Here is a 16,298-nt window from a genome sequence, read left to right on the forward strand (position 1 = left end):
CAATTACCAATTTACCAACTGAACTTGACTGCACTGTTTGATAACTACTATCACTTGCGATGGACGTACGTGACTTGGAATCATTTCTATGATTGGATTCAATTGACTATATATTTTATCCATACAATTTGGAAATAATCCAGACAACCATCCATTGTCTAAACCCGCTTGGAATGCAGAGTGGGGGTTGAGGGTTAAGGGCTGGTGCCTATGTCTAGCAGTCATTAGGCAAGAGGTGGGGTCCACCCCTGACAGGTTGACAGTTCATCACAGGGCAAAGCAGAGACACACAGTGCTAAGGGCTATTTAGAGAGAAACATTAACCTAACGCTGTTTTGGACTGTGAGAGAAAACTGGAATACCAGGAGAGAACCCACACATGCATGGGGAGAACATGCAGAAAGACCCAAGGCTGGAGCCACCTTTCCTTGAACCTGTATCGTGTTGTGTTCCCAGTGTAAATGGAAAAAACGAAATGCACATTAATAAACTCACTTAACAAGGAGAATGGTGAGAATCAAAGTGGCACGTTTATTAAATTCTTGCAAGGATTGAGAACGGACAGAGGATACAACCAAACCAGTATCTCAGTCTGCCTGTCCTGCCGTAAACAGGTAAACAGACTTTTTATAACCACTCACAAAATGAGAAAGTAGTTTACATTACAGAGACAGGGAGATAAAACAGACCTTGCGCTTCAGAGGTGAGCATGATGTGACGCCTCGGAGAGAAGAGAGGTATCTTCTCTTGGGTAAACACTACGTTCATATCAGAAAGAGATGCCTGAAATGCAAGGTCCAAGAGTAGATCAAGTCTGAAATGGCAATCTCATAAACAACAAGCTCATTTAGGACACACATAGTAAATCAGATACTAAACAGGGTGACCTATTTGAATTTTTCCACTATCACCAGTAATCCAGGAGGAATTTTCTTCACTTTCTGAATTAACACGTTAAAATGGAGCAACTGAAACGTCACACACAGTCATGTATGTATTTATTTCAAGCTTTAATTGACAGAAGGGCAAAACCTTTAACTGTCCACTGTCTACAATAACCAGCACCGACAGCAAGAACATATATTATTTGGACATGATTCATTCCTTGCTGCAGATTTGCCAAGTAAATATAGAGATTGATGTAAAGTGCAAAGGAGAAATTACTGTTAAATCACTTTCCAGTCCTACAGTGCTTTGCAAAAGTGTTCACATGCTTTTAACTTTTCAAATTTGTCACATTATAACCATAAACATCAATGGATTTTATATGAAGAACCAACAAAGAGCAGCTCCCCATCCTTACTCTGATGCCTCTAAATAAAACCCTACAGGTAAAACATGGTGGTGGCACCATCATGTGGTGGGGACGCTTTTCTTCGCTTTCCTTGACCCTAAAAATAAGACCAAAGCTACAATGGGATAGTTTAGATCAAAGCTTATTCATGTAATAGAATGGCCTAATCAAAGTATAGACCTAAATCCAACTTAGAAAATGTTGCATGTCTTGGAAACTGGCGCTAAAAGATGTGCTCCATCATATCCGAGTGAACTTGAACTGTTTTGTCTATAGATGTTTAAAGCCAGTAAAGACCTGCAGCAAAAGGTGGTTCTACAAAATATGGGCTGAACACAACACTAAGACTCACTTTTCAGATTTTGAAATGCATGAACCACTTTTCTTCCACTTCATATTCCACGCTACAGTGTGTTGGTCTGTCACTTAAAAGCCCAATAAAATCTGATTTGTGGCTGGAACAGGGCCAAATGTGAAAGAGTTGAAGAGTTGCATTTCTGTAGGCCTCTGTCTATTAGAAAGGGCTGTGTGAATGATGAACATTTACAATTTTCAAGCCATTTATGTGTACAAGTCAATCAGTTGCAGGTTGATAAGAAACCTGGTGTTCAATAGTTGATCAAACAAAAACTCAAAGCCACAAAGTATTAACATCTGAAAAAGAGAAAGAAATAAAGGACACACTGAGAGCTGCGCTGCATGGTAACCACATTCAAAAATTAAAGCAGATTAGAGAAATAAGCAGAACATTCAGAACTCCATCTTGATGAGCCGGAGGACCATGGATAAGTATCTGGAGTCGTTACAGCCTCCTGATAAGGCCATGCACCTCATGAAAATTGCGGTCATCAACAAGGTGGATCCATATGTTGGCTTGTTTAGCGCAAATCCGGACGATTGGCTGAACAACTATTTTTTTCATAGCCACATCATAGGCAAAAATCCATAATAAGTTTCATATTGCCTTTTATAGGATAATTACATAATAGGTATATTACTACATAATTCATTTACAGCATAACAGTAAAGGTAAATTGCAGCCTACATCTAACTGGTCAAGGCGTAAGGGGGCAGCTTACTGAAGTAGGTCACAGTGCTGAGTGCTGCCACTTGGGTCAGAATCAACTGATTGGCTCACGGTCTTGGCAGACTACTTTCCAGAATAATATAAAAAATGTGCACTGCACACTCGGGCGTGAGTGAGGTTCAAACCGTCCAAATCCGCCCTGGATATCCGATTCAGCCACAGTAGTCAGCATTGTGTACTCAGTGTTTGTGTTTTCTCACACTGATCTATCACGGCTGTCAGATGATAGAATGAACGTTGGTCTTGACCACCACGCGCAGCACAACACACAATTAAGCAAGTTTTCCCCATAGTTAAATGAATGGTCCGGAGTTTTGCTTCACAGCGAAAACAGGCTGCAGCTGCAACCTAAGATGGCATTCACAAAGTGCGGTCACGTGACCATGATGTCATGTGAAACCCACCCATTGCACAACAGAAATGCTGCTGCATAGTGTTTGGGTGAAGAATCAACAGATTTTATCCATAACTTTAAAAGGCAGCACCTCAGGACCTGTTCATTATTTAGTCACTGAGCAGGCCATTAACCTTTCTGTACTCTGGAGTCAAATGTGAGGTCACCAGTCTGAGAAACGGATCGAACTGCCTCATTAACTGGACACAGCAGCAAATCTACAAAAGAACGTCTGAAAAAACAATCAAGGTCCAGTCAAAGTCAACACCTCAACTTGACTGAAATGCTGACAAATTCTGAACTCTGTCCAGAAATAGCGGTTTGCAAACATCATTCACAATGATGGTAAGTGGATCAAGGTTCAGGCAACATGACAGAGGTTATTTGAAGGCAACTGAATTTATGTTCTCAAAAGAATAACATGCAGAGGACAGAGAAGACAATGTAAAGGCTTCTGAAGCTGAAGGTGTTTTTATATGTGTGTATTCCAATGTGATAGGTGGTGTCAGGCCTCCTGAAGTCCTACTAGTTGGCAGCTCTTCTTCCACAGCTGGGCCTGCAGTTCCGAGTCGTAGGACAGATCTGAGGACTGTGTCTTCTGACCGTTGTACAGGTAACAGCCTCCCACCCCTTCCAACTCAGACGCAGCTGCAGCATACACCGATATGGAGGCTCCCTCTGCTGGAGCCTGAGGATGGCACACAGAAACACCTAGGCTTAACAGGCTGCTGATCAGTGCACGTTAGTGAAAGAGGTTGGGGGGTTTCACACCCTAACGTTCTCAGTTGGACATATGTCTGGACTAACTAGACCATTCTAACACATAAATATGCTTTCATCTAAACATGCTATTGTAGCTCTGGCTGCATGATACTGCCACCACCATGTTTCTTTGTTGCCATAGTGTGTTCAGGGTGGTGCTTGATGTTACCTTTCTGCCACAGAAAATGTCTGAGAAGAGCATGTTTGCAGTGTCCCTAGAAAATATTGGCTCCTGAAAACATTTTGGTTTATGGACTTTTAGCAAACTAAGAATCTGACTGATGAACTGTGATTCAAGTGTGAGATTGAAGATTTGATTTAAATTTGACATCAAATGTGAAAATAAATGTGTTGATTTCATGCAATGTGTTTAAGTGACATACAGTGAGGAGAACAATTATTTGATACACTGCCAATTTTGCAAGTTTCCCCGCATGCAAAACATGTAGAAGTCTTTACTTTTTATCAGAAGTCTTTAATTTTTTATCATAGGTTCAGCTATGAGTGACAGAATCGTCAAAAATCCAGAAAATCACATTTGTGTGATTTTTAGGTACCGTATTTTCCGCACTATAAGGTGCACTTAAAAACCTTTAATTTTTTTTTAAAAATGACAGTGTGCCTTGTAATCCGGAGCGCCTTATATATGGATCAATTGGTTAATTGGTTGATCCATACTGGTTGTACACGGCGCTCTGTCAAAATGTTTCAGTACGACTGGTAAACTACAAAGCCGCACCGCTTGCAGCATTACGGCTACCGTAGTCAGGGGCGTCGCCGAAGTAATAGCGGTAAACACCTGTATTGTGCTTACTCCTAGTCCAACACCACTTGTGTGTGTATAACGTTTGAATGTACTGTTGCAGGAATTGCCTGAACTATATGTGATTAGAAGCTCAGTGTGTGGGGTGTATGTTTCGTGTGTGTATGGAAGATGTTGACATTACTCCTCCGGACAGAGGTGGCGCTGTGTGCTGCCGTAGCTGAGAATCAAGAGTGAAGGAGTGACGTCGGTATTATTGTGTGTGTGGGGTGGGTAGAGACAGCGACCGGAGCAGCGGTGTATGAGTCTGTAAGCCCTGTGGTTTTACGTGCTGCAAAGTCATTAAAAAGAACCCCGAATCTCGTCAACAACTCAGTGTTTTGATGCTGTTTCTTCATGCTCAACTCAGCAACGTATGAGTGAGGGAGTTAACCCCGAGGAAACTAGTAACTTCGGCCCTGGAGAAAGCGTCTCCCCTGTGTCATCAGACTACGGTCAGGGGACAGAAACAGGAAAGGTTAACAGTACTAACGTTTTCAAACTGTTTCTTTTACGTGTTTACTGAATCAGGGAAAAGTTCCCTTTTAACTAACGTTTTAACTAACGTTTGATTTCAACTTCAACTTCATAGACTCCAATGCATTCCTAATGTGCGGTTGGCTCTATTCAATAGAATTCTATGTAGAGGAGACTTTACCATGGGAGTGAATGGAGTTATCAGAACGCTGGTTTGTAGTGTATTAATAAAGTTTGACTGACTGACTTATCTGACTGTTTTGTTGACATTCTCTTTAGCACAGCTCCATCTAGTGGATGCATAACGCAACCCCAGTCAAACGTTTGACTGCAGTAGCTTCTATTCTATGCGCCTTATAATCCGGTGCGCCCTATATATGAAAAAAGTTCTAAAATAGGCCATTCATTGAAGGTGCGCCTTATAATCCGGTGCGCCTTATAGTGCGGAAAATACGGTAATTAATTAGCTTATATAATGCAATAGCATGATATGATAGCATGAAGAATTTGATCACCTAACAACCAGTAAGAATTGTTTTTCTCTCTCTCTCTCTGTCTCAACAGCAGCTCAGATTAGAAAAAAGGTCAATGCCACACAGAGTTCTAGCAGCAGACACATCTCTAGAACAACTGTTAAGAGGAGACTGTGTGAATCAGGCCTTCATGGTAAAATAGCTGCTAGGAAACCACTGCTGAGGACAGGCAACAAGCAGAAGAGACTTGTTTGGGCTAAAGAACACTAGGAATGGACATTAGACCAGTGGAAATCTGTGCTTTGGTCTGATGAGTCCAAGTTTGAGATCTTTGGTTCCAACCACCGTGTCTTTGTGCACCGCAGAAGAGGTGGACGGATGGACTCTATATGCCTGGTGAAGCATGGAGGAGGAAGTGTGATGGTGTGGGGTTGCTTTGCTGGTGAAACTGTGGAAGCGTAAAGCTCTGTTTAAGTAGACAAAAGTGTTATTATTGTCTTTACCATAATAAAATGAACTCTGTGATAAGTTCACTCTGAGTGGAGACATGCAAGCTGGGAAACAGATTACATTAGAGGAAAGTTCTTGGCGAGAGGAAAGACAAATGAACTTGTTATTGCAGGCAACCAGGAAAACTGGTGAACACTGCCAGGTCAACTGACCTGGCAATCTTAATAAAGTCATGAGAGTGTTGTCACGTACGCCAATCTGATGTTTTCCAGATGTTGGGCCGGAGTGTATTCTCGGAAAAGTAGAGATAACAGTGTGAATGTGCCAAGGAATGTTATGTAAAGGAGAAGAATGATTTCAATTGGTTAAGGCCCAAATACACACCAATGCTTTGTATCTGTACAAAAACCACCCTGCACAGACTGGAGGCCAGGGTGACTTCTGGAATTTGTGATGAATATGACACTGTGCGCTTTTTGAAGAATAAAAGTACCCTCTCGTGAGTATTGTTTGAGGAGAGAATATTTCTGAGTAGTGTTTTAATTATTTCGGCTCAGAGATCCGACCGCTTCGCTCCCAAAAAACTGTTGGGGATTTATTCAAAATTGAAGCCATACTGAACCAGCATGGCTACCACAGCATCTTGCAGCGGCATGCTATTCCATCCGGTTTGCATTTAGTTGGACCATCGTTTATTTTTCAACAAGACAATAACCCCAAACACACCTCCAGGCTGTGTAAGGGCTATTTGACCAAGAAGGAGAGTGATCGGGTGCTGCACCAGATGACCTGGCCTCCACAGTCACCGGACCTAAACCCAGTTCAAATGGTTTGGGGTGAGCTGGACCACAGAGTAAAGGCAAAAGGGCCAACAAGTGCTAAGCATCTCTGGAAACTCCTTCAAGACTATTGGAAAACCATTTCAGGTGACTACCTCTTGAAGCTCATCAACAGAATGCCAAGAGTGTGCGTACCAGTTATCAAAGCAAAAGGTGGCTACATGAAGAACCTAGAAATATAAGACATATTTTCAGTTGTTTCAGACTTTTTTGTTCAGTATATATTTTCACATGTGTTAATTCATAGTTTTGATGCCTTCACTGTCAAGCTACAATATTTATAGTCATGAAATTAAAGAAAACTCTTTGAATGAGAAGGTGTGTCCAAACTTTTGGTCTGTACTGTATGTATGTACAGGGGTTGGACAATGAAACTGAAACACCTGGTTTTAGACCACAATAACTTATTAGTATGGTGTAGGGCCTCCTTTTGCGGGCAATACTGCGTCAATATGTCTTGGGAATGACATATACAAGTCCTGCACAGTGGTCAGAGGGATTTTAAGCCATTTTTTGAGCCATTTTTCTTGCAGGATAGTGGCCAGGTCACTACGTGATACTGGTGGAGGAAAACGTTTCCTGACTCACTCCTCCAAAACAACCCAAAGTGGCTCAATAATATTTAGATCTGGTGACTGTGCAGGCCATGGGAGATGTTCAACTTCACTTTCATGTTCATCAAACCAATCTTTCACCAGTCTTGCTGTGTGTATTGGTGCATTGTCATCCTGATACACGGCACCGCCTTCAGGATACAATGTTTGAACCATTGGATGCACATGGTCCTCAAGAATGGTTCGGTAGTCCTTGGCAGTGATGCGCCCATCTAGCACAAGTATTGGGCCAAGGGAATACCATGACATGGCAGCCCAAACCATCACTGATCAACCCCCACGCTTCACTCTGGGCATGCAACAGTCTGGGTGGTACGCTTCTTTGGGGCTTCTCCACACCGTAACTCTCCCGGATGTGGGGAAAACAGTAAAGGTGGACTCATCAGAGAACAATACATGTTTCACATTGTCCAGAGCCAAAGATTTGCACTCCTTGCACCATTGAAACCAACGTTTGGCATTGGCATGAGTGACCAAAGGTTTGGCTATAGCAGCCCAGCCATGCATGTTGACCCTGTGGAGCTCCCGACGGACAGTTCTGGTGGAAACAAGAGAGTTGAGGTGCACATTTAATTCTGCCGTGATTTGGGCAGCCGGGGTTTTATGGATACAATCCGGGTTAGCACCTGAACATTCCTTTCAGACAGCTTCCTCTTACATCCACAGTTAATCCTGTTGGATGTGGTTCGTCTTTCTTGGTGGTATCCTGACATTACCCTGTATACCGTGGCTCTTGATACATCACAAAGACTTGCTGTCTTGGTCACAGATGCGCCAGCAAGACGTGCACCAACAATTTTTCCTCTTTTGAACTCTGTTATGTCACCCATAATGTTGTGTGCATTTCAATATTTTGAGCAAAACTGTGCTCTTACCCTGCTAATTGAACCTTCACACTCTGATCTTACTGGTTCACTGCTAGCGCCTGCAGATGAAGATGAGGCCATGGCGACTAGAGCTCCGGTCGAATACTACCGCCACTCAGTCTGGCGGTTCTTCTGCTTCACGTTGAGAGCAAGGGAACTGGACACGGACTTTAGCTGTGCAAATCTGTCAAGATCATATTTTCTCCTCTGAGATTCGTGTCGTGTATTCACGTAAGCTGCTTCTATTGATGAAGCATCTTATCCTTCAAAACCAATCACATACATAAATAATATCGATGATGTGTTATAGATAATTCAAGTTTCCATGGTCCCTGAATGCAACTGCTGGGAATTTGTTGTTCGGCTGCTGTGTTGAGATGTCATTCATGATTCCACACCCCCATGATCTGAGGCCCCGCCCCCACACAAAAACGGGGCCGTAAGTTTGAAGCTGAAAAAATAAAATCTGCAAGTGACGAAACAAATTGAATCTGAAACGTAGTTTTGAACTTTTTTTTTCCAGTTTCACTTCTTTTTTTGCATTTGCAAAAACTTTTTTCCAGTTTTCAAATTTTTTTGGGGGGAGGTTCAAAATAATTTATCAGGTAAAACATTTTTTTCTTTTGAACAAACTTTTATTTTTTAAGTTCAATTTTTATTCTTTTGAACCAAATTTTATTTTTCTGGTTCAAATTTTTTTCTTTTGAACAAACTTATTTTTCAGGTTCAAATTTTTGTCTTTTGAACAAACTTTATGACCCTAATTTAGTTCCATAAATTTGCATCGCATTTTGAAAAGTGGAGCCATATTTTCGAGCGCTTTCAGCGCGTATCAGCGATACTTGCTTTGTTGACGTCATTATGCTCTTGTGCATGCAATGCTGTGTCCATATCCGGCATGGAAAGGCCGGCATGGAAGGCCGTGGCGATGGTGGCAGGGGTTCGTCTTCTAACCGGTGGGTTGCCGGTTTGAGCCCCCGCTATGTCTGTCTCAGTTGTTGAGTCCTTGGGCAAGACACTATACCTGCCTTGCCTGCTAATGGTGGTCAGATGAGTCGGTGGCGCCTGTGTATGGCAGCCTGTTGACCCATTCACATAAAAGCCCAGTAAAACACACTGAGGGATGTGGTTGGAATGTGACTACATGTGAAAAAGTTCAGTGGATTTGAATACTTTGCAGCTTATAAACTTTGGATTTCTTACTACAAAAAATGTCTTTAATTCCCCCTAGAACCATGTTCTGTTGGTGGCCCAACAGAGAACAGCTAGAAATAAAGAACCAGAAGCAGGAAATAAGGAATGAATCTGTGTGTCCAACAGACAAGATGGGTGTCAAAACACATACCCTGAACAGAACACTGGCCACTAGTTTCTTCAGCATCTGTGCTAAGGTCCAGAGGTTATTGTACAGCGCCGTATCCACCATCCCAGGGTCCACAGCATTTACAGTGACAGCGAAGCCCCCAGCCATAAGCTGCGCCTGAAGGTAGTAGGTGAAGAGGACCAGGGCCAACTTGCTTTGGGAGTACGCAGCATGGGAGCTATAGATGGTTCTGTGGGGGAGAGGAGCAGAGTAACACAATCATGTCAATAATGCAATGGAAAAAGGCTCTCAGTTTCATAATTGCTCACACCTCTTGTTCAGGTCTTCCAGGTTTATCTCTCCTGCGTAGTGTGTGGCGGAGGCCATGTTGATGATTCTGGAGCTGCGGCCATTCTTTCCAGACTTCTTCAGCAGGTCCAGCAGCAGGTTGGTCAACAAGAAGTGGCTCAGGTAGTTCAGGCAGAAGTGGAATTCAAACCCGTCCTCTGTCCGTTTCTCAGGAACCAGCATGGTCCCAGCTACATCAAAGTGGAACAGATCAGGGAGTCTTTGTCTTTCTTCAGAGTCAGACACAATAGTGTACTCTGTCTCAAATCCAAAAGTATGAAGTCACCCTGGCTGAGGGGACTAACGTCTTTGACCTTGACCATCTAATGAAAGAGACATATGGAGCCTACCATTGTTAATGAGAACATGGAGCGGCAGAGCTCTGTCTCGGAACATCTGGACAAAGTTTCTAACTGATTTCAGGGAGGTCAGGTCCACAAAGATAAACTCAGCTGGAAACAGAAAAGCACATGTTAGCTCTCAGCCAAAGGTCTGACAGAAAACTGCTGAGCACCAAGCGCAATATTGCGGACTGAAGTCACACTTACTGACAAGACAGTTATTAAGCACCTAAAAGGCCTCATCCACTGTGGAAGAGTTAGTACATATAAAGACCAGAAATGATTCTAGAAATAACTGGATTTACAAGGAGCCGACGAATCCAGGACCACCAGAACACACTGAGGTGGACACCATCTCTGTGAGTTCTGGAAATTACACCAAGAGTACATCAAAAGCTCATCCAGAAGGTGACACAACAACATATAAAGCTCTGCAAGCCTCACTACCTCAGATAAGGTCAGAGGTAATGAGAGACTAAAATACACCCTTTAATAAAACTTTTTGACAGGTGACTTTTGACCCTAAGGGGGGTCATGGGGGATTGAGAACAGGTGGTGTGAGGGGTGTGTCCGAGGGGCATAACCGGGGATGCTGATTGGTTGTCGTCATTAGGGGCGATACCTTAAATTAACCAATTATAATACAGGGTTGTGTTTAAGGGTGTTATGGGAAATTAACCAATTACAACCCAGGGGTGTGTTTAAGGGTGTTATTAATAATCTGTATGCTTTTCAGGCGTTAATACATCTAAAAAAGACATGCATCCTTTTATATTTTTAAAGGTATAATCAACTTAATGCTGGCCTGTCACATGAAATCCTAATAAAATGAACTGTGTAACCTGACAGAATTGTAAGTTAATTTTGCTTTACAGCAGGACCTATTTGCTGAATATATGATGAGCCAGTCTAAATCAGTTCAAAATAGAAATTACCTGAAACTAAATAAAGATTGTGCTTCTCTACATCGGTGGAACGAGCAAACCTTCCACTTCTGCGTCAACAGACTGGAAACCAGGAGAAAGAGGTAAGACAAATATGAAATTAACAGAAAAACTTTACGAGCCCTCAGTATACTGTTTCCAAGTTATAAATTGACTCTAGCGATGATGTGTTTGTTTTGAATCATGAGAGACTCCATTTTAGGAAAAGGAATGATAATTTTAGTTACCTGTAGTTTTTCTAAAACACAATACTTGTGCTAGATGGGCTTGAGGACCATGTGCATCCAATGGTTCAAACATTGTATCCTGAAGGCGGTGCCGTGTATCAGGATGACAATGCACCAATACACACAGCAAGACTGGTGAAAGATTGGTTTGATGAACATGAAAGGGAAGTTGAACATCTCCCATGGCCTGCACAGTCACCAGATCTAAATATTATTGAGCCACTTAGGGGTGTTTTGGAGGAGCGAGTCAGGAAACATTTTCCTCCACCAGTAGCACGTAGTGACCTGGCCACTATCCTGCAAGAAGAATGGCTTAAAATTCCCATGACCACTGTGCAGGACTTGTATATGTCATCCCAACATACAGACAGAGACTAAGAGCTTCCAAACCCAAGATTCACACTGTTAAGAAGTGGACTGAGGAATCAAAGCAGATGCTAAAGGCCTGCTTTGACTGCACAGACTGGACTGTTTTTGAAACCTCAGCCACTGACCTAAACCAACTAACTGATGTGGTGACATCATACATCAGTTTCTGTGAGGACATGTGTGTGCAGACCAAGACCTTCTGCACCTTTGGGAACAATAAGCCATGGTTTTCTCCACACCTCAGGAATCTGCGCAGGGAAAAGGAAGAAGCTCACAGCAGTGGAGTTTGGGCGCGGTACAGGCAGGCCAGGAACAAACTAACAAAAGAGATCAAAGCAGTTAAGAGAAGCTACAGTGAGAAGCTTAAGAACAGCCGTTCTACTGGTGACACTGTATGGACTGGTCTGAGAAACCTGACTGCCTACAAGAGCCCCTCCACCCATCCTGAACAGAGTCGTCTCCTGGCCAACCGTCTGAATGGCTTCTACTGCAGACATGACAAGAAGCCATTCACACCTCAAATCATCCCCTCTACATCCCCTTCAGGAACAAATTCCTCCCATAAAGCAACCAACCCCCCACCATCAGATCCTCTGCCTGCACTAAAGATCTCCAAGGAAGAGGTAAACAGGCTCTTTCAGCACATGAAAACAGAAAGCTGGAGGACCTGATAACGTCTCCCCATCATGCCTGAAAGCCTGCGCACATCAACTCGCTCCGATCTTCACAAGGATCTTCAACAAGTCACTGGACAAATGTGAGGTCCCCTCCTGCCTCAAACGATCCACCATCATCCCGGTTCCCAAAAAACCCACCATCGTAGGATTAAATGACTACAGGCCTGTAGCCCTGACGTCTGTGATCATGAAGTCCATTGAGTGGCTGGTGTTGAAGCACCTGAAAGACATCACAGGCTGGACCCCCTTCAATTTGCTTACCGAGCAAACAGGTCGGCAGAGGATGCTGTTAACTTAGGTCTACACTTCATCCTGCAACACCTCGACCGTCCAGGGACGTATGCCAGGATCCTGTTTGTAGACTTCAGCTCGGCCTTCAACACTATCATACCAGACATCCTCCACCAGAGGCTCACACAGCTCAACGTCCCAGCCTCCACCTGTCAGTGGATCAACAGCTTCCTGACGGACCGACAGCAGCAGGTGAGACTGGGGAGCTTCTTCTCCCGATCCAGATCAATAAGTACTGGTGCCCCCCAGGGGTGTGTCCTATCCCCACTCCTCTTCTCTCTGTGCACAAATGACTGCACCTCATCGGACTCGTCCGTGAAACTCCTTAAGTTTGCAGATGACACCACTGTCATTGGACTGATCCAGGACGGTGATGAGTCTGCATACAGACAGCAGGTGGATCGGCTGGTAAACTGGAGCGGTCAGAACTACCTTGAACTGAACCCACTCAAGACTGTGGAAATGGTGGTGGACTTTCGGAGAACACCACCCCCATACACACCCCTCACCATCCTCAACAACACTGTATCGGCCGTGGACCACTTCAGGGTCTTAGGAACCACCATCTCTGAGGACCTGAGATGGTCTTCACACATAGACACTGTTCGAAAGAAGGCCCAATAGAGACTGTACTTCCTGAGGCAACTCAAGAAGTTCAACCTTCCACAGGAACTATTGGTCATCTTCTACACTGCCATCATTCAGTCTGTCCTGTCTTCATCCATCTCAGTGTGGTTTGGCTCATCCACAAAACAGGACAGGTCCAGACTGCAACAAATAATCACTACTGCAGAGAGAATAATCAGAGCTGACCTTCCCTCCATCCAGGACTTATACAGGTCTAGGGTCAAGAAAAGAGCTGCCAAAATCTCTGCAGACCCCACACACCCTGCACATAAACTGTTTAGAGTTTTACCTTCAGGCCGCCGCTACAGAGCACTGTTTACTAAGACAGTTTCTTCCCCCAGGCTGTTTCTCTGATGAACATTCAATAGAGTAAAGAACAACAGCATACAGATGTTGCAAATGCACCTTTTCTATTAGATATGTGTATATTGTACATTGTAAATTTGTATATTCTGTAATGCAGAATATTGCATTGTACATTGTATATTGTACATTGTAAATTGTAAATTTGTATATTCTGTAATGCAAAAACAGAACAAAAGAGCAAAGTGTACCGGAGGCAAATTCCTTGTTTGTATGTACGAACTTGGCAATAAAGCTGATTCTGATTCTGAATTGACGCTGTATTGGCTGCAAAAGGAGGCCCTACACCATACTAATAAATTATTGTGGTCTAAAACCAGGTGTTTCAGTTTCATTGTCCAACCCCTGTAAATGGATAACTGAATCAGACTTGCACTGGATGAAATAAAAAATGTAATAACTGAGCTTAACGAAATCCCTATAGCTGCACATGTTTTAGAGGATGAAGCATCTCTTGTTAACAACCACAATGAAGATCAGCACGGTGACTTTTTAAACTTAATCGATCAGGCTTTTGAAGAATTAAACAGGCCGTTACCACCTGACCAAAAATTAAAGTTAATCGATCAGGCTATTGAAGAATTAAACAGGCCGTCACCACCTGACCAAAATTTTAACTTATTAGACCAGATTCATGAAAATTTAAATACACCGTCTCCACCTGACAGTAATCAAAATTCTTCAACATCACACAATGCTGATCAGCATGGGGGTAATTTCAATCAGGAGGTAGCAGTCAGTTCTGATCAAATAGGGCGAGATCCTCCAGCGGTTGTTGAACGTGAACGTTTTAATAACCATGAAATAAGGAGACCTTTTACCATCCCGCCGCCCTGTCCAGGTAACATTCCGGATCTAGCTGCATTCTAACAAACATCATGCGTATTCTCATTGAATTAGCCGACGCCGCAACATCTTTAACCAGACGTAACGACGTTGTGCAGCTGGAATTAGTGGGTGAAAATCTCAATCGTCATGTCACATTTACTGTTACAGATGATGGAAATATGATCCTGCCTGCTTTTGAGAACTTTCTAGACGATTTAGTACAATCAAATGCAGATGTACCTGTAGATAATAACCTGGAATTTGTTCTTCAGGTAGTTAATAATCCAACAGGAGGGTCGAAACGTAAGGCTACAGGAACGTTAGACTGTGAACTGATTAATAAGAAAATGCGTAACCTGTATGTTGTAGATAATACCGGTAATCAGTTATGCTTTGAAATCTGCCTCGCACACGTCTCTGACCCTGAGCTTACTGATGACCGTGCTGTAGAACTAGGGAGGAAATGGCAGGATGATGATGCAGGCCTCGATGAGCAGACAGCAGTTACTTTTAGTAATATTGGTATATTTGAAAACATTTTGAAGAGAAATTGTGTTTCACAGAACCACAGGCTCTACAGCTCTGTGTAAATTTGAGACCAGTTTCCCTGATCGTTCAAACCCTCTGTTTTTGTTGTTATTTCAAGGTCATTACTATGGGATAAAAAATCTCAAAGGTTTTATAGGTTCCAGATATATCTGTGGATACTGTTACAGCGGATATGAGAATGCAAACACACACCATTGTGAAGGTTATTGTCCAGTGTGTCAAACATATAAATGTATGCAAGAAATTAGCAATCCCGTAACCTGTGCAGGTTGTCAAAGAATCTGTCGTAATTCTTCATGTTTCATCAGACACAGGGAACCGCGCAACAGAAATAGTGCTGAAAGACCTATGAGTGACTGTGAGTTGGTAAAACTGTGTAAAATATGCAAAAGGATATACGTTATTCCAATTAGTAAACCGAATAAACCACGCGTGTGTAATGTAAAATGCTGTATTTGCGGTGAAAATGTACCTCCCGGCCTAGACATTACATGCGATGATCATAAGTGTCAAAGTATGTAAGAGACTACAAACTCCATCAGGGCATCCAATTAGACCCTGAGAAAATTGAGGTAAACCCTGCCAAAAGGCAGGTGGCAAAACTGTGTTTAAACAGTTTTTGGGGGAAATTTGCGCAAAGAAGTGATCTGTCTCAGACCACAGTCATCACTAACCCTGATGAATTTTTCAGCTTCATGTCTCGAGTAAATATAGAGTTAACTACTTTCATTTTTTCAACCCTGAAATGTGTGTAGTGCAGTGAAATTTCACTAAACGTGTCATCTCTTCACCATGCAAGGCAAACAATGTGTCACCACCGCTTATGCACGTTTAAAACTTCTCAGCAGCATGGAGAAGTTACAGGACAGATTGATTTATATTGACACGGACAGTTTGATTTATGTGACAAAAAGTGGTGAAACTCCTTTGGAGCTTGGAAATTATCTGGGTGATCTTACTGACGAGTTAGATGGTGACACTATTTTGGAGTTTGCATCAACAGGATCCAAGAGTTATGCATAGCAAACTAAAAACCGTAAAAAAGTAGTGATACGTGCTAAAGGCATCACTCAGATGCATGAATGCAGCGAGAGGGTGAATTTGGACAGCATCAAAGGGCTGGTCGAGGGCTACTCACAGGGGTCAAGTGAGGGTGTCATTGAAATTCCTCAGCACACGATCAGGAGGGATAAAAAGAGATTCCGTTTGACAAACATTTCTTAAAAGGTTTCAATTGGTCTATGATAAGAGACGTCTTTTTTCTGACGGTACAACTCTGCCTTTTGGTTATTAGAGCTTAAGAAGAAGAAGAAAAAAAAAAAATAATAATAATTTTAAAAAAAAGTTCCATGGATTTACAGGAGATTGATTTC

General features: G+C 42.7%; 1 protein-coding gene across 2 annotated transcripts in view; it reads right to left on the reverse strand.

Annotated features, from left to right (window-relative positions):
- Positions 1-508: 508 nt before the first annotated feature.
- The window catches only part of dhrsx (dehydrogenase/reductase (SDR family) X-linked), a 30,079-nt gene continuing 14,289 nt past the window's right edge, over positions 509-16,298 (reverse strand). The window contains exons 4-7 of one of the 2 annotated variants that reach the window (XM_047354940.1): positions 10,060-10,161; positions 9,693-9,900; positions 9,404-9,611; positions 509-3,463 (exon numbers count right to left, since the gene is read on the reverse strand). In XM_047354940.1, the coding sequence (XP_047210896.1) occupies positions 3,281-3,463; positions 9,404-9,611; positions 9,693-9,900; positions 10,060-10,161 (701 nt within the window). In that variant the 3' untranslated portion in view covers positions 509-3,280. The remainder of the gene's footprint in view (positions 3,464-9,403; positions 9,612-9,692; positions 9,901-10,059; positions 10,162-16,298) is intronic. The other variant, XM_047354941.1, reaches the window with a different exon arrangement.

Source organism: Girardinichthys multiradiatus, chromosome 24, assembly GCF_021462225.1.
Source record: "Girardinichthys multiradiatus isolate DD_20200921_A chromosome 24, DD_fGirMul_XY1, whole genome shotgun sequence".
NCBI lineage: Eukaryota > Metazoa > Chordata > Actinopteri > Cyprinodontiformes > Goodeidae > Girardinichthys > Girardinichthys multiradiatus.